This window comes from Aulonocara stuartgranti (assembly GCF_965226115.1).
Source record: "Aulonocara stuartgranti genome assembly, chromosome: 13".
NCBI classification, from domain to species: Eukaryota; Metazoa; Chordata; class Actinopteri; order Cichliformes; family Cichlidae; genus Aulonocara; species Aulonocara stuartgranti.
The window spans coordinates 15601483-15618180 of record NC_138949.1 but is presented as its reverse complement, the minus strand read 5'-3'; the positions used below and the strand labels follow the sequence as shown (position 1 = coordinate 15618180).

At 36.9% G+C, this 16698-nt stretch overlaps 1 protein-coding gene across 4 annotated transcripts in view; it reads left to right on the top strand.

Moving 5' to 3' along the window:
* The window catches only part of adgrb3 (adhesion G protein-coupled receptor B3), a 116956-nt gene that overhangs the window by 38221 nt on the left and 62037 nt on the right, over positions 1 to 16698 (top strand). For 3 of the 4 annotated variants that reach the window (XM_082557178.1, XM_082557179.1, XM_082557180.1), the window contains exon 3: positions 14920 to 15030. The exons of the other annotated variant lie outside the window; for it this stretch is intronic. In XM_082557178.1, the coding sequence (XP_082413304.1) occupies positions 14920 to 15030 (111 nt within the window). The remainder of the gene's footprint in view (positions 1 to 14919; positions 15031 to 16698) is intronic. 4 annotated transcript variants of the gene reach the window in all.

The window sequence follows — 16698 nt, the reverse complement described above, 5'->3', positions numbered from 1 at the left end:
TAAGATCATTTTGAATCTGATGGCAGCAACACATCTTGAAAGGTAAGACATGTTTACAACTGTGCAGCATTTCCTCTTCTTGTATAAACATCTGGGAATTGAAGAGGCCAGTTGTTGGACTCTGCTGTGGAACGTTGTCCAATCCTTGTCTGATATAGGATTCTAGCTGCTCACAAGCCCTGGGTCTTGTTGTATATTTTGTTTAATGATGTGTCAAATGTTGTAAAAGGTCGGAACTGCAGGCAAGCCAGTTCAGCACCCTGACTCTTCTACTAAAAGGCCATGCTGTAGTAATAAATTAGATGCAGTATGTAGTTTAGCATAATCTTGCTGAAATATGCCAGTTCTTTTTGGATTGAAGAACCTGGTACCTTACTGATGGTGCCCTTTCACATATGCAAGCTGCCAATTCCATAGGCAATAATGCATTCCCATACCATCAGAGATCCAGGCTTTTGAATTGAGTGCTCATAAAAAGCCAGGTGGTTCTTCTCATTTTTGGTCGACAGTGTCCATATTTTTCAAAATGAATTTGAAATTTCAATTTGTCTGGCCACAAAACAATTTCCCACTTTGACACAGTACATTTTAAATTAGGCTAACAGCAGCATTATATGGCTGATGCCTGATTGAGTTTTAAACTGCATCTGAAAATGGAACTGTGAATTGTGTTTATAGACAATCATTTGTCTGAAAGGGTTCCTCAGCCCATTCAATGATTTCCATGACAGACACCATGTCTGTTTTAAATGCAGTGAGCCTCAGCCAGCCTGAGGACCTGGACTCTGGTAACCCTGTGAAGCTGCTAATGTCGATTTTCAGCCTTGTCCTTTGCGCACAGAGATTTCTCCAGATTTTCAGAATTTTTTCAGATGACATTATGTATTGTAGACAATGAAATATTTTGTCTTCATAATATTATGTTTAAGAACATTATTCCAAATCATTCGAAAACATTTGTAGACTTGGTGAATCTCTCTTCCTCTGTATAATGCTCTTTTTTAAATTTCTAATTTTTTATATATACAGTCATGTTACTGATCTATTGCCAACTAATTGCATTAGTTGATAAAAGTCCCTCCAGCTGTTCCTTTGTAGTACCACTTAGTTTCCCAGCCTTTTGTTCCACAATGCGTAAACTTTTGAATGTGTTGCTGCCATCCATCCATCCATCCATTCGCTTCCGCTTATCCTTTCAGGGTCGCGGGGGGCGCTGGAGCCTATCCCAGCTGTCATAGGGCGAGAGGCAGGGTACACCCTGGACAGGTCGCCAGTCTGTCGCAGGGCCAACACACAGGGACAGACAACCATTCGCACTCACATTCATACCTAGTGACAATTTGTGTTGCTGCCATCAAATTCAAAATTAGCTCATATTCTATTTAAAATGATCGATTTTCTCATGTCTACTGTGAATAAAAAACTGGCGTATAAGATTTGTAAATTAAGTTTTTTTTACATTACTTAATTTTTATGTAGAATTCTCAAGGAGTGTTAAATGTTAACAAAATAATCACGATGTTTTGGTAAAAATGGTTACTTGAGATTAGTGCCAAATAATACCATCAGCAGATACTGCTTTAGCCATGAATATAAACATGGGCGCTAATAATTATAAGCTGTGAAAAGTATGCTAATCTTTGCCTGTTTATCCAACTAACAGAACAAATCCCTAGAATTCCTGACATCTGTGAAGCTGTAACAAATGAATGTGCCAAGATCCCAACTTGATTGATCAGGTAATAAAATAACGTTTAAGAGATAAAGATTTATTTTCTTGATAATGACCCGGTAATGCCATAATTCTAGGGATCCTGCCATTTCATGGTAAATATGCATAAAGTGTTCATAAAAAAGTAATCTAAGAGCTGTTTTATTTCATTCATTATAATTATTTACTCGTATCTTAATCAAATTTTCTGCCCAGTGGTTGGAAACTGGTTCTTGAGAGCCAGGAAAGTGAAAAGACATAAAATGGCCTCAAGCGTGTGTGACTGGATGATAAAAGAAGAAAACTGGAAAAAAAAAAGAATAGTAGTTGTAGTTGACGAATGCTTGATGACAAGCTTGCCTAAATCTATAGCATATCCCCACAGAATGATGACAAGCAGAGTGAAACCTATGTAAATTTAAGTCATAAAATAGCATTCTTTACATCTACAGATCAGATTTTTATTCACTCGTTTATATGTTTAGGTACTTTATTAATACACAAACATGCTACCGATGAACACGCTACAAGAAATTCTCCATTTTAACATTTCAAGTCATTTTCTTTCTTTCTTTTTTTAAAAGTAAAGTAGTAGAATAAGTAATGTCAAATTATTAGTTTTGTATCTAAGCTGCTGTAAAGTTAGAATTCAGAGTTCCTATTTATACACACAGCAAAGAGTTAAACTGTATGAAGTTCTATACTAATGCAGTAGGGAAATTTGTTTATTTTGGGGAATATGATGAGAATTATTAAACACAACAGAAAAAAAAATATATATAAAATTATATATAGAAATGCTTGCTTGATTATGGGGAACTGTAGCAATAATGAATATTATAAAGATAATCAGTTAAACCACAATTGAAGAACGTAAAGTTACTTAATAAAAAGTAAATTTAAGTAACTAAAGGCAATATTTAAAAGGGAATTTAATTTAAATGAATATAACTTAGAGAATGAAACACAGGCACCATCTTTAGATACATAGAACACTCACTGCTAATGCTACAACAAACAAAGACACAACAATAACACAACAACATAGACACTATTGACACATACACAAAATAAACAAAATAGTGGATAAATGAATGACTGTAAAAGCAGAACTTAGAGAGAAAATACGCAACTTTTGAGTAAATGTTGAGAAGCAGTAATTGTTCCCTCGAAACACCTGATAAATTGAGTGGTGTTTAAAATTGTGTCTCCAAAAAGAAATGAGGTAATAGTAAGTTCAGTATTTTACTGAGTACAGATTGTTCATACCATTGGGATTAGTATATCTTTAAGAAATACGAGGAAAATACTACATAAGAAAGATTATTAACCATTAAATTTTGTCAGACAAGAAAACATATTTCTTACTAGGAATGTTCATGGGGACTAATTTGGTAGTCATTTAAATAACAGAAAATCTAGTTTAGACTAGATTAGACTAGACTAGGGTTAAACTAGTCTAAAAGACAGAAAAAGATTTAAAACTGATCTCAATTTAAATCAACAAATTTAACCTGTATTGTGTTGATATATTAGGAGCTATATGGAACTGTATAACATTGCAAACACAAACAACGTCTGATTAGTTTAGAGAGTCTTGTTAAACTAAAGCTAAAGCTTTGGAAGATTTAGCTGTTACCTGGAAGGGAGGTCTGTGCTGACAGATTTAAAATGAGGTGAAAAGGTGCTTTCATGCATTATGATCCATATGCTTATCCATGTGTTGGGAACAGAAAATCTATATGACTCTTGTGAGTCATGTAGAGTGTATTAATACATTTCTGCATCTCTAAAACATAAATGAACAGAAATGTTATACAGTCTACTTTTATTCCATTCTTTGCATCTTAAATGCATCCTTCTATGTAACCATGTCTTTCTATATATTTAGCATATATTTAAAAAACAGTCTGTGCATATAATTTCATATAATTTACATCTAATACATCTTGGTTTAATCCTGCTGTCCTATGCCTGCATAGTTTTCTGCTGTAGTACATGGTACAGTATGCCCTCTGATTACCCTTTTTTTTATATCATTTTATGTCCAGGGAGATTCAATTACTGGCTGAATATTGTTGATTTATGTGACCATTCAGCACTGCCTGGATTTAAAATCAGGAGGAAATGCAGAAAATATGCATTCATCAGTGACACTAAATACCATAATGAGGTGAAAGGATAGTCAGGAATAAAATGGTTCCCTCAATGTTGCGCACTATCCTTTTCTAACTATCTAACTCTGTGTTTTGGGGGAAAATGTAGTTATTGATGCCCTTGAACTTCTGCTTAGTTTAATAAATTCTAATTAGATTAGAACCAGGGAGTGCATGAAAAGGCAGCGTCTTTTTCTTTGTTGATTAGGGTGGAAAAAAATATATGCATATGGCTACATTTTGTGCACTGAGAAGTTCATTAAAACTGCTTTCACAGAAGAGTAAGAGAAGCGAAAGAAAATGTTTTTGTCATTCAGGCTCACATAGACATCCAATTTTGTTTGTTGTGTGAGAAACACAAAATGGACAAGCGGTTGCCTTCGAGGGAAGCGGATTTCTTTTTAGTGTGACAGCAGTGAATAAGTATTTTATCGATTATAAGTATTGATTAGCTAATGCATGTACTGCCACATTTATCATGAGAATCTGTCAGAATATGAATCAAATTAAATGTAAACATTTGGAGGTAAAAAAAAAATCCCAACAAAGTGGGAGATGTTATATGAACACTGACTGGGATGAATTATTTCCTGTAAATTAACTGCTCCTGGTACCATCAGTGAGTTGACAAAGGGATATGCTTTAAATCACCTTCAATTTTTAAGGCTTACTGCACTTTTAACCAGAGGCAGAAGACCTTAGAGCTTTGACTGCATATCAGACAGGTACATCGACAATAATGTGAACTGGCTGACAATAGGTCAGACAGGCTATTCAGCCAAAGCTATTGGGCGGCTTGGGTGTCATGAGCCTTTAAAACTCCACGTTCCTCTGCAGTGAGTGTGTCACCAGCTCCCTATTTCAGTGCTCTGCAGTGCACAGCTGAATGGACAGCAGCCATTGTGTGCCCAGATAATGCACTTCAATCATCCTTAATGTCATCATAGCCAAAAAGGCCCAGAAGCTCAGTTGAAGAGGCTTTATTTCCCTTCATATCCAAGACCAAAAAACAGGGGCTTTAATAACAAGATTAAGGACTGTGATTGTTTAGCGCTAATTATGCTGACCAGCTGTAGAAAAACCATGTTGTGTGTATAAAAAGGGAAATGTGCAAAAGTGTGACTGTTGCAGATGCAACGTTGCTTGAAGCCTCCAGGTGAAAGGCAGTTAAGCAGTCACGTTAAGGAAAAGCTGATGTAACATAATTTGTTGTGTTCAACATTATTTTTTACATAACACTTAATATTCTGGACATGGCAAGCTGCAGGGAAAGCTCGTGGTGTGGTAATCAATTCCATACAATGGCCAACGGTAAGATGTTGAATGGCTAATTGACCACAGTAATGGTGCATGTCTATGTGGTGGTGGACGATGGAGACGTGCACATTAAAAAACAATTAATTTCCAATACTAATGTCACTCTTGGCTGCCTCTGCTGCTGCATATAACAAGAAGCTGTCACTGAGAAGTCATTTCGTACTCCATCTAGGATTTGATCCAAGGAAGACAAAGTTAGAAGGTCTTTTTGGTGGGCCGAGGTACATTTTGTGTTTACTTTTATCGAGGTTACGTGAGAGTTTAGGCTTCTCTTTAGGTTAATGAGTTTATTTAGCACTTCTCTTTCTTTCTTTGTAAGAAATTAATGTCATGGTCTGGTCATGGACGGATTACATTTTCTGCTTCTAGCCACTGAACCAAATTTCTTTTACTCGTGTTTACACTAAACTATTTCAAGCTTCAAGCTTCAACTTTGTACTTTGCCAGCTCCACACGGCAACAAGACATCATGTTAAAATTTTGTGTAATTTTACCATCCATTCATCGAGACATGTCTGTGTTCAGCCATCACTGATGAATACTGCTTTTGGTTGTGAGGTGGGTTTTTTGTTTTTGGAAAATGTTTGCATAGAGTTTTAATTCATGTCGGTTGTTAGCACTCACTGCAATTATATTAAACTCCAAAATAATCACAAAAAGACAGTAACCTAATTTCCCCTTCAATCCACATGTAAGAGAAAAGCCTGATAATGCAGATATTGTTCTGAAAGCTGTGGGAGACTACACAAACATCTTTGTTGGTGTCACATTTGTTGACAAGGTAAACAAAGCACCTTTTTTTCTACTGATGAAAAAAATGCAGATTTTATCTAGAGTAGTGTGTGTGTGTGTGTGTGTGTGTGTGTGTGTGTGTGTGTGTGTGTGTGTGTGTGTGTGTGTTATCTCCTATTAGCACTGGCAATACAGCTGTTTGTACATGTGCTGTCTAGTTAAGGAGAAAGTCCAGAGAAGGAGAAATTTGCAAATGAACGGGAATTATCTTTCATTTGTTTACTGCCTGGTCTCTTATCATTTTGTATGAGGTTTATTTCAGAAGCTTCTAGTGGATAATAACCCGGAACCTTCTTCAGGACCCCTCTGAAAACATCAGAAATTAATTATCCTGATTTTTTTTCTAATGTACTTTTCCTTTTCCAATTTCCCTCAAGTGTTTTGGCCTATTGAAATGACAATTATCTCTTAAAAAAACCCAGTCTAATTTCAGCAGCACTATTCAAAATAATTTAAAATCAAGCTAGCACTTATTTACTCTATTAGTTTAGTATTTAGCTTCTCTTTGATCTTTTCTTTGATATGCAATCACAGGTTTCTGGATGCTGGCATTAAACCTGAAATATTTACCCAGCATGATTTAATCATTGTTGTTAAGACTTTTCATGGTTTTTGTGACAGAAAGTAGCAAATGTTACTTATTTAACTTTGCTTTTCTGTTACAAAAAAACTTACAGAGAAAGGCAAGAAAAGACTTTACAGAAGCTAAAATAGGCCAAATTAAAACGTAGCACACAGTAACTTTGTGTTTGTGAATATTATGGCTTTCCAGAGATCATCAAGTGGTTAAATCCCCTGACTCTTGAACTAAATGCTCCTCTTGTCCTGGGACTGAATCCCTACAGAGCTTCCTCTCCTATGTTTCCAATTCTCTGGCTCCCTAAACACTTTATTACAGCCTAAACAGAGAATACAGAAGCACTGCCACCCTTATTTTAAAAAGAAAACTGTACGGAGATGGTAGGAGTTCACCCTTTTCATTTCTCATAAGAAAGGAGAGATTTGCTTAATTTGTGGTTGTTAGTAATAAAGAATTCTGACAAAGAGTTTGTTTTATGTAGTTTGAGGGGTGTTATTTATCCATCTATTTAGAATAAATTCTTATTAATTGCCCATTTTAGTTTAACAAAAGCACAAACATTGCTGTATTTTGTACTAAAATATAGCAGGAGTGTCATATGAACTATAATAAAGCTGGAGCTGTTGGTTATATGGTCTTATTTGAAGAGCTGAATATGAAGAGCTACATTATAATGTCTCCATGCAACCTGTCGGGACAAACAAAAAGTGAAAAATAAAATTCCTACTAAATGAATGAAGCCTAAATTTTGTATGTGCTTCATAATAAAATATTGCAGTCAGGTACAGGCACGCTTTGTTTCAAATCTTGTAATAACTGAGATTGTCTCATGTTTCCCGACTTGGCATCAGAATCCATTAAATGAAAATCCAACTGCGCTGTTGTTATGCCCTGACTTGTCTGAGGACATTTCCGCATCGCTTCTACATCCCTTGTAATTATTTTGGAGAGCGTATTTGGTTTAACATGAGCTTAGCCAATGAGCCAAGACAGGGCATGTTGCAGGCATCTTCCTCATGACTAACTTGCATATGACACAATGTTCCCTGTGCTGATAGATGCAGGGTGGCAGTCTGAAGCAGTGGGTTTTACCACTGCAAAAGGATCTGACGTGATTGGTGCTGTGGAAAAGCTGACAGCATGAATTATGAAAGTCTCATTAGGGCTTGTTGGAAATGATTTATCTTGCTACGAAATATGGTCATCCGACCACATTTGCTTCCATGGTTACAGAGTTCATATTGTGTTTTGCTCATTTAATTTCTTAGGTGTATCATTTTCTGTTTATTAGTGAGGAATTTCCATGAACGGCGAACCATGACTCTATTAAATCGAAGGTCACTACTTGGTATGCCAAGCAAAATGGCTCAGAAAAGGACAAGGTAGGCTCTTTGAAAATTGGCTGCAGTCACAAAGGTGCTAAAAAATGTGTCGTGTTTCTCACTTGACAGATGCATTGCTTGGCATGGTGGCGTTGAGCTTGGCAGTGTGCGTGACTGCCAGGTCATCTACTGTGGTTGTACGTTTCTAAACCGATGCCAGGAGTTGCTGCCATAGTTTTTCAATGTCCCTTAGGTGGTGAATTGTAGTAAAGCATATCTCGGTGAATAATTTTGTAAAATTTACAGCAGCATATTAAGATCATACCCTGCTGCCAGAATAAATACATAAACACATCTCTTGTTTTGAGGTGACTGGCCAAAACAAGAGAATATTTCATGAAATGCTTGAGACTGGTGTCCCAGATTTGAAAGCCATCAGTATTTCTATACAATTCATATAACCTGACTTCCCTTTCTGAAATGGTTTCATTAGTAATCAGCTTCCATCCTTGTTTCTGTCAGTGCACAGTAGTCCTTTCAGTTGTGTCCCTGCAGCAGCCCCACTTTTAGTCATGGCTAGTTCAACAGTGTGGCTTTTTGAAAAGGCTGGTGATTTTGCAAGTTATAAGCTGCAATCTTGGCATTGCTTTCACTTTAAAATGCTCCATAGGCGGATCTATTTTCTGATAGCACCATGCAGCTAAACTGAAAGCACGACATATGCAGTTACCCACACTGTCAAGCACTGGTGCATCTTTGCAAAAAAGATAACTTTAAAATGCATGTCTATATTTTATCTTGTTTCATTTCCCCCCTCTTAAGAGAACCAACGTGCAGTCTACTTGCCAGAGGTTGATTTGCAAGCATTAGTTAACAACCACAATAATGCAGACGGTGCTTTTTGCCTCATTCTTTTAATATAACTCAGCATTTGGACTGTGGAGTCAGCATATAAACTGTGTGGCTTTTGACGGTATACATGTTTGGATCAGTTGAAATAATATAAAAACAGAATGCTGATGCCCATTCCCTGAAGTGTATGGAAAAAGAGGAGGAATGATCTGCTCACGGCACCCAGCAACAGGGCTTCTTGATGCAGTGCTTTGATAACGTCAGAGCTCCATCTAGGTTGCTTTGTGAGGTACTGCTCAATAACCTTGTGATTTAACATTGTGCTGTAAATTATCAATGCAATTTCCACTCATTTGCCTACACATCAGTGATGCAAAATATATCCTCGCTGCTAAGAACAGCCTGCATTCTGAGTGCTTGTCTCACCACACTTGCTCCATTTTTAGGCGACTTCACATGACTTTTCAATGAGGTGCAGTGGCAGTTGCACAGAATTCTAATTTGGCTTCAATCTAAGTCATTAGGAGAGTCAACAGGAAGCAAACAGATGGCAGAAGGAATATGATGGATAATTGTGTGTCTCAGAGGACAATTCGTAATTTGTATCTGATTCCGTGCAACCCCCTCATTTTCTTAATGAAGGACTAATTGAGTTTTTTACATTGGCTCAAGCATATGGTCCCACCAATAGTGAAGGGTTTCTATAATGGTGGTAAGGAGATATCTTGAGGACAACGGAATCAATTTTAAAGACTGTTTCCGGATGGCCTAACATGAGTCAGTTTGGACATGGGAGTCTATTCATGAGCTAAAATATGATGCATCTTCATTACATCATAATCATTGTTATGAGTCATCATCAGTTATCATCACATGTGTTTACTTTTGGACCCTAAAAAGTAGTCTTCCACTGATACTCAGAGAACAAAATGTACTGTCCTGTTTGAGTAAAAATAAAACTTGGTAGTCGAATCTGTACTCTGAATAAATGTATATTTGATGTTTTTATATCATGTTTTCCTTATGTGCTCCACTGTTATACATTATGACTGACTTCCTTGGACTTTTTTGTTGTTTTGTTTGTTTATTAGAACGTTTCTTTCTTTCTTTACTGCAGTATACTCATTGTTAATTAAAGTTATGTTCCTTTTTTGTACAGAACAATCCATAATCCATCAGAAAAGCCTGTGATCATTTTTCTGCATTGATGTTTATGTTTGAATAACAAAGCAGCGAACAGGGCCTTTAGCACAAATAAGACTTTGTTCAGCTATTAATTACAACACAGCTTTTTTTTTTTTAGCACATTTTCATTCTTACCCTTTTTAAAGACAAACGTCTAGGTTTTTAGGATCTTTAAATATATTTCCATTGTAATTCATGACTTGAACATAAGTCCTAAATATCTAAAAAGGTACCTACTACCCAGAAATATGACTACATTTGACCAAAATTTGTCAGCCTCAGTAGCATAGCTGTTGAGTAATGGATCAAAGTCAAGCCTGAGCTTGAGGGGTATTTCTCTTCCTAGTCTGTATGGACCGTTGTCTCTATTTTTTGAGAAATTACACTTTTCAAAGTGCAGCTGTAATGAAGTGCTTCTCATTAAAAGCTGCGTTTGTGACAGTCAGTCAGTCAGGCAGGAATGCATGGAGGGCAGTAAGTGAGGTACCCCTGATAGAAGCTACTCATAGCAACTTTGGAGTAAAGGCTCATTTCATGCAAGGTTAGACACATCCGTCATTGGACATGGGTCTGGCTTTTACTACCTTTCAATTAAATTACACATGGAATGTGTCCACATATTGAAGATGGACCTGGAAACGGAATGTCTACCACTGGACTCTGTGGCTGCCGTGATCACTTTCAGTGTTAAAAATCCACCATAGGCAGCGAATCAAAGTCGAATGTTGACAAAGGTCATGGATCCAGGGAACTTGTGCTCTCTTTGATAGTGTGCAAAGTCTTTGTTTGTAATGTGTTTTTGATGCAGTCAGTAGTCACACATTAATTAAATCAAGCATGAATATCTTTGTAAATATGCCCACTAATTAAGCTTTAAGCCCCAAAAATCAGGCTCACATGAATAGTTTGCTCTGGGTTTAAAATATAAAAACACCAGGCTATTCTTCTGGTGTAAGCATCATATGTAATAATCTGCAGAGGTTACAGTCCTGTGGTGACAAGGTCGGTGCTTCCATGTCCATAATCTGAGCAGACATTTTGTAACATTTTGACCAAATACATATTTCTCATTATTGTTTTGGCTGCTCCACGGTTGTCGTGGCTGGTTCTGCATGCAGCACTGGCTTTTCTAACAGATGTACCTCTGGAAATCTAACTGGAACAAAGGCGCTATTTTTCTTTCCATTCCAGAGTGGCCACACATATCTCGCAGTAAGATCAACTTGAGACTAGCCACTCAATCATTTCAGCTCCTTAAAGTTGAGAGGAAGGTACTTTTGCTCAAAAAAGCCTAATCTGATTCTCAACCTCTTTATTACTCACCTGATTTGTTGATAATCCCAGACGGGCAAGCAAAATGGCTGCCATTACAAAACTGATGGCACAGCATGGTAATAGAATTTGCTTGCACCTTTTTAAAGGATCCATTTTATTTTTATTTTTTTTGCACTTACTGAAAATAATTGCAGTTTTGATGCTGCATTACTGAATGGAATGCTAATTCTGCTTCTTCAGTTAGCAAATTAGGAGCTTTTAAAAATGTAAAACGCAAGAAGAGTGTGTGCATTAATTTGTCTGAGGTTTTGTGTATGGATTTGGTAAGAACTGTTGATAGATAGATAGCATTCCTTCAGTTATCAGTACTTTTATGCATTAACTATAAACCAAACATATTAAAAAAAGTAGTTAAGGTGTACATTTGCCATGGGCCTGGCCCCATGTTAAAATGTTGTAGACAGAAAAAAGCAAAATGTGGTTATCACTGATTTATTCACCAAGGACTTTGAAGCAAATAGACCTCCTTTAAGCCAAAGGAATTCCTCCACAAAAAATGTTGCCTATTTCTGGAAAGAAATCCCAGTATTTCTCATTCTGAAATTAGGCTAATAGGCACCAAAGTAGTTGTATTGCGTTTCTTGTCCAAAAATTGCATGCTTTGCCAGTGAAGCATTACATCGAGGTTATGTGCAAGAAAAACTAAGTGAACGAATCAGTCACTGCAGGGTAGCAAAGAAAGGTAACAGTGATGGATTTCTCTAAATGGCATTGTCTTTCCTTTGTTGCGGAAGCATGATGGATATCAACAATAAGTATGCTCTTTAGTCCTGACTGAGAGAGAGACATCTCATAAATCTTAAACTTAATTTTCTTTCAAGCACACATTTTAAAAGTTCTAAATACTGGACCAAACTTCAAAATAATTCTGTCTGAAATGGAAGAAATGTTTTCAAGTAATGACATGCTAAATACATCAACTGCGCTCTCTGCCTTGTAACACAGTGAAGACACATTGTTTTGGGGTGTCTTTGACAAATGACAACAGCCTATCCCTCCAGTTATTAAAAATCTGGTTTCTCTCTCATATTCATCCTTACATGGCTACAGGCTTGAATACAATCCCAAGTAGTTCAATTATACCTTATTTCCCTGTACTTTTCTGGTGTCGTGTTTTGACATCTTGCTTCTTTTTTTTTTTATATAAATTCGACCTCAGGCTGTCTAAACACAACATTAGGATTAACATCTTGGCTTTGTGGCATCAAAAGAGGCTCCAATCTCACGGACTTAAAACTGAGATGTCTTCTGCGCTAAATCAGCCAGCGCTAATTTGTGTACCAACAGGTTGAGCCTTTTTAATAGCTGCCTGTCCAGACTGATTTAGAAATAATCACTCAAATATCAGCCACAAAATGATGAATCTGTGACTTCGAAGAAAGACTTGTATTTAAAAATGTGTTAAAAATGTGTGTGTGTGTGTGTGTGTGTACTTGCGCTGTAATAATTGCCATCCAAATATCTTACTGACACCACTCTTAATGACATGCTGCAGTGCCTTTGTTGCACTGTTGATCATCAGCTGCTGATTAGGTGTGACTGGCTGCAAGGCTAATATCACCGCTGAGCTGATCAATGTTTCACAAAGGCACATAATCAACACCATGAAAAAGTATGATAATCATCGATGATTCATGAAGCCAGCGATGTTGATTGGTATCTAAAAATGACAATACAGATTGTCACAGCCCCTGACACCATATGTCCTTTTTGATACCTGAACTGACACCAAGGTCATTATGCTTTGCACCTTTTTGTTTTTTAATCATTGCTTGCACTGAATGCTACTGTTGGAAATGGATATTCATTCAAAAAGACGCATCACTTTAAGGGCACCCAGCTAGCCCCACTGAGCCAAGCGGCAAGCGAGTTTTACTGTATGCCGTCGTGTAGATTTTAGTGTTTTCTTCCATTTGTATGAAATAATTAAAAAGCAGCGCACGCTGTTATTTTTAAAAAATTTCCCACAAAGAAGCAGGCATTCAGACTGACTAAATCAGACAGGCCTTTTATTCTGCCAAATGAGGAATTAGTTTATGATTCAAGACACTACAGGGTAGAGCATGAAACACTGTAAAGCAATAACATGTCAGAGTATCTGCAGCAGTTAGCCTTACACGGCTGAACGTTAGATGAACTGCCTGCTGTTTGTCCAATCATCAGTGTACCTGCTCATTCTTTGTACGACAAAGAGTTCACACTGTGCTTTCTACCTAATTTCAGCAAAACAGATGTGGACATGATCAAATCAGACTGAAAGACCTTTGAACAAGCTTCTAAAGCGTGTTACTTTGTGCAGTCACGGTCCTGAAGATCCCAATCAGCATCAAACGGCTGCGATGTTTGTTTCTACCTGGCGGCTTTCCCTCCTTTCATTGTACCCTCTTAATATTCGAATTTTTTATGCGAGCACAAACACAGTGTCCTTGATGCTATACTGGGTAGTGATGTTGTTTGAATCTAGCTGCCCTGATTTCTTTATTTATTTTTCTTAATCCAATCACGGAACATGTTTGTTGATGTGATTTGGTTAATGCCAACAGTCTGATGCGCGGATTAGACAACTGTCTTTTCTGTACTCAAGTGATTTACCGTATAATTAGTCATAACATTTCTAACTTTCTGTGTAACGTGATCAGATCAGATGACAGATTTCTCCCTCTGTGGCTCACTTTGAGGGAGGTCAGTCTTTCGAGGCTTTCGGCTTGGTGCTGGGATTTAGCAAAACGAGGCTACAAACTCTATTAGGAGAGATCATTTAAGCACTCCTATCAATGGCTGATGCATTGTATTGTCTAATGTACTAACATAAGTTATGTGTAAATCTGTTGTTAATGCATCACCTGCATTGCCTATTTGCGAATGATAAAATCACCTCATTAGGCTCACACTGCCATAAGTAATGCTAGATTTTAATTAAAAACAAGAGTTCAAAAACAATTTGCATGAGCTATTTACAGTATGATACATCTGCTTAAAAGAGCTGATGCAAATTCCTTTCTAATTGCAATATTTCTAGCATCACTTTTCTCGGTGTCGCTTGAAAACACTGTACTCATTGTCTCTTTGTTCCTTTATGGGAAGCAAAGAGGGCATGCATTGTAATGAATACAGCTCAGAATACATTTGTCTAAGCCTCTCAGTCTCCTGGACTTGCCCATCCAAAAATAAATCACACAAAGATGACAAAGTGTTGAGGAAACCGTGGATCAATAGCATGTTATGTCCATGACCCCCCCTCCTCTGTGGCTTTCTGATGGCTTACACATTTTTACTTTCATTTATTTTTCTTTTCTTTTTTGGGTGTGCAGGCGGGTGGGAGGGCGGGCGGGAGGGAGGGAGCTGGTCTAATGAAGTGTTAGTCTTTAAAAACAAACAAACAAACAACAACAAGAAAAAAAACAATGTGAGTTTATCTGCATGTTTGCTATGTGTCTACGCTGTGCTTTCAAGCTCAATTAATACTTCCAACTCACCCGTATAAATTCGTTGCATTGTTCTATGCCATAGAGAAAAGGACAAATTAAATACAACCTTGTGTGGTCTTTGTTTCTAGCCATGTACTGCAGTTGCTTCAAACATCCTGAAAACAGTATGTAATAAGCTTTTTGTTCTCAGAACATCATGTTTAAGCCTAGCTTTCATATGAACCTCTATTCTGTCCCATAGAATATGGAATGATCGGAGAGCATACAGTAAAAAGTCAGCGGCCAAGATCAGTTCATGACACAAAGGCCCTGCAGGAGCAAGCTGAATCTGCTAAATTTATGGCACAAACTGGTAATACAATAGTTATGTTTCTTGACTTTATTTTGTTAACTAAACTTAATTTCATCATGCATGCTCTCTCTTGTACTGCACCTTTTAAGTGGAAATGTTTTGCATTATTATTTTTCCTACTCATTCTCTATTGCTACATATGGACGAGGAAGAAAATTTCCCATTTCTCTAGGAGTATTTACTTTGAATATAGGACATAATTGGGTTTTGTGGGTCTGTTTGTTTTATTGTCACATAGTGAGTTGGCGAGTGGATTACTCATACAGTATATTCGGGGAACATTAATTAAACAGCAGTTTAAAACTACGGCCCAGATGTAGTTAATTGTTTCCTCCAAGGCGTGATAAATTAAATGTCATTCGATGAAAAAACCCACCCTTTCGGCCAAATATGAAACACATACTTGGCAAAAGTTGAACTGATAGATGTTGCCCTTAGAGATAAAATGAACCTGTGTGGTTTCAGCAAGTGTAGCGAATTCAAAACTTAAATGATCTAAATTCATTATGGCTTTTACGATCCACCAGTTTTGGCATTTTTTTTAAAAATAAAATCAGAAAGTAGTAAAACAAGTTAGGTACAAATCCAAGCAAAATCTTTATTTTGCTTTCATTATTTTTTAAGTATCTTTTGCTTTAATGTAGCTAGACAACATTTGTTTTTAGTGGGTGGGTTTAGTTGTAGCTATTATTAAGTTTTTGGTTTTTTTATTTTAAGTTTTGGGAAATGTTTTATTTTTTTCATGTGTTGTTTCGTTTAAATTGCTGTCATTGTTTAAAAACTCCTTTCCTTTCATTGTCATTTTAATTTATGACGCACTGTACATGCATTCGCACCACTACTAACATATACTCATTAACATCTCTTCATTTTCCCCACGCTGTAGGTACGTTGTTTCCCTGTCGAGTTGCATCCGCTGTGCTTTTCTGTTTTCTCATTCTCACACAATTTACTCTCCCTGTACTGCCTCATTTAACAAATTGATCCACCTCTCAGTCTATTTTATGATCTACAAAATTAAGGGCAGGGTTAAGACCCCTATTTGGCTGAATCTATGTGTCCTTGTTACAACATGCTGTGAAACTACTTTAAATTCTGATATGATTTGATGACTTTCAATGACATAAATGTATTCAGAGCTGAAATTGAAAATATTTCGCTTTGTATTGAATTATCCCTCCAATGCATAAAGCCTCAAAGAAAATGAATTCTTCACCTGGATTTTAACATAATCGTAGAGCAATTATTCGGTGACTACACTCATGTGGGAATTTTATTGTCCACTCACTTGTCACCAAATTATTTATTCTTTTTCTTTCATTCTGGCTATCGTGGCTTTGGAAATCACCCCACTGCCTCATCATACTATGCAGCTTTATTTAGCATCTCATGGCTTTTTTGGGGTACCTTTTGTACCATTAAAATTGAAAGGCTCAATGCGGTTTCTTCCTTTTTATCCTTTAAGTTAACTCAGACATCTCCAAGTTAATGTAACAGCTATGGTCCTTTACCTCGCTAATCTGCTATACTTTCTGCTACGTATGATGATTTAATGATGATAAGTCTGCACGCGGAGTTAAGCAACTGCAAATTCTCCCTATAGATTTAAAGGCCTAGCCCATAAAGACAGACTCACATTCACATCCTGTGGCTTAAATACCACAGATT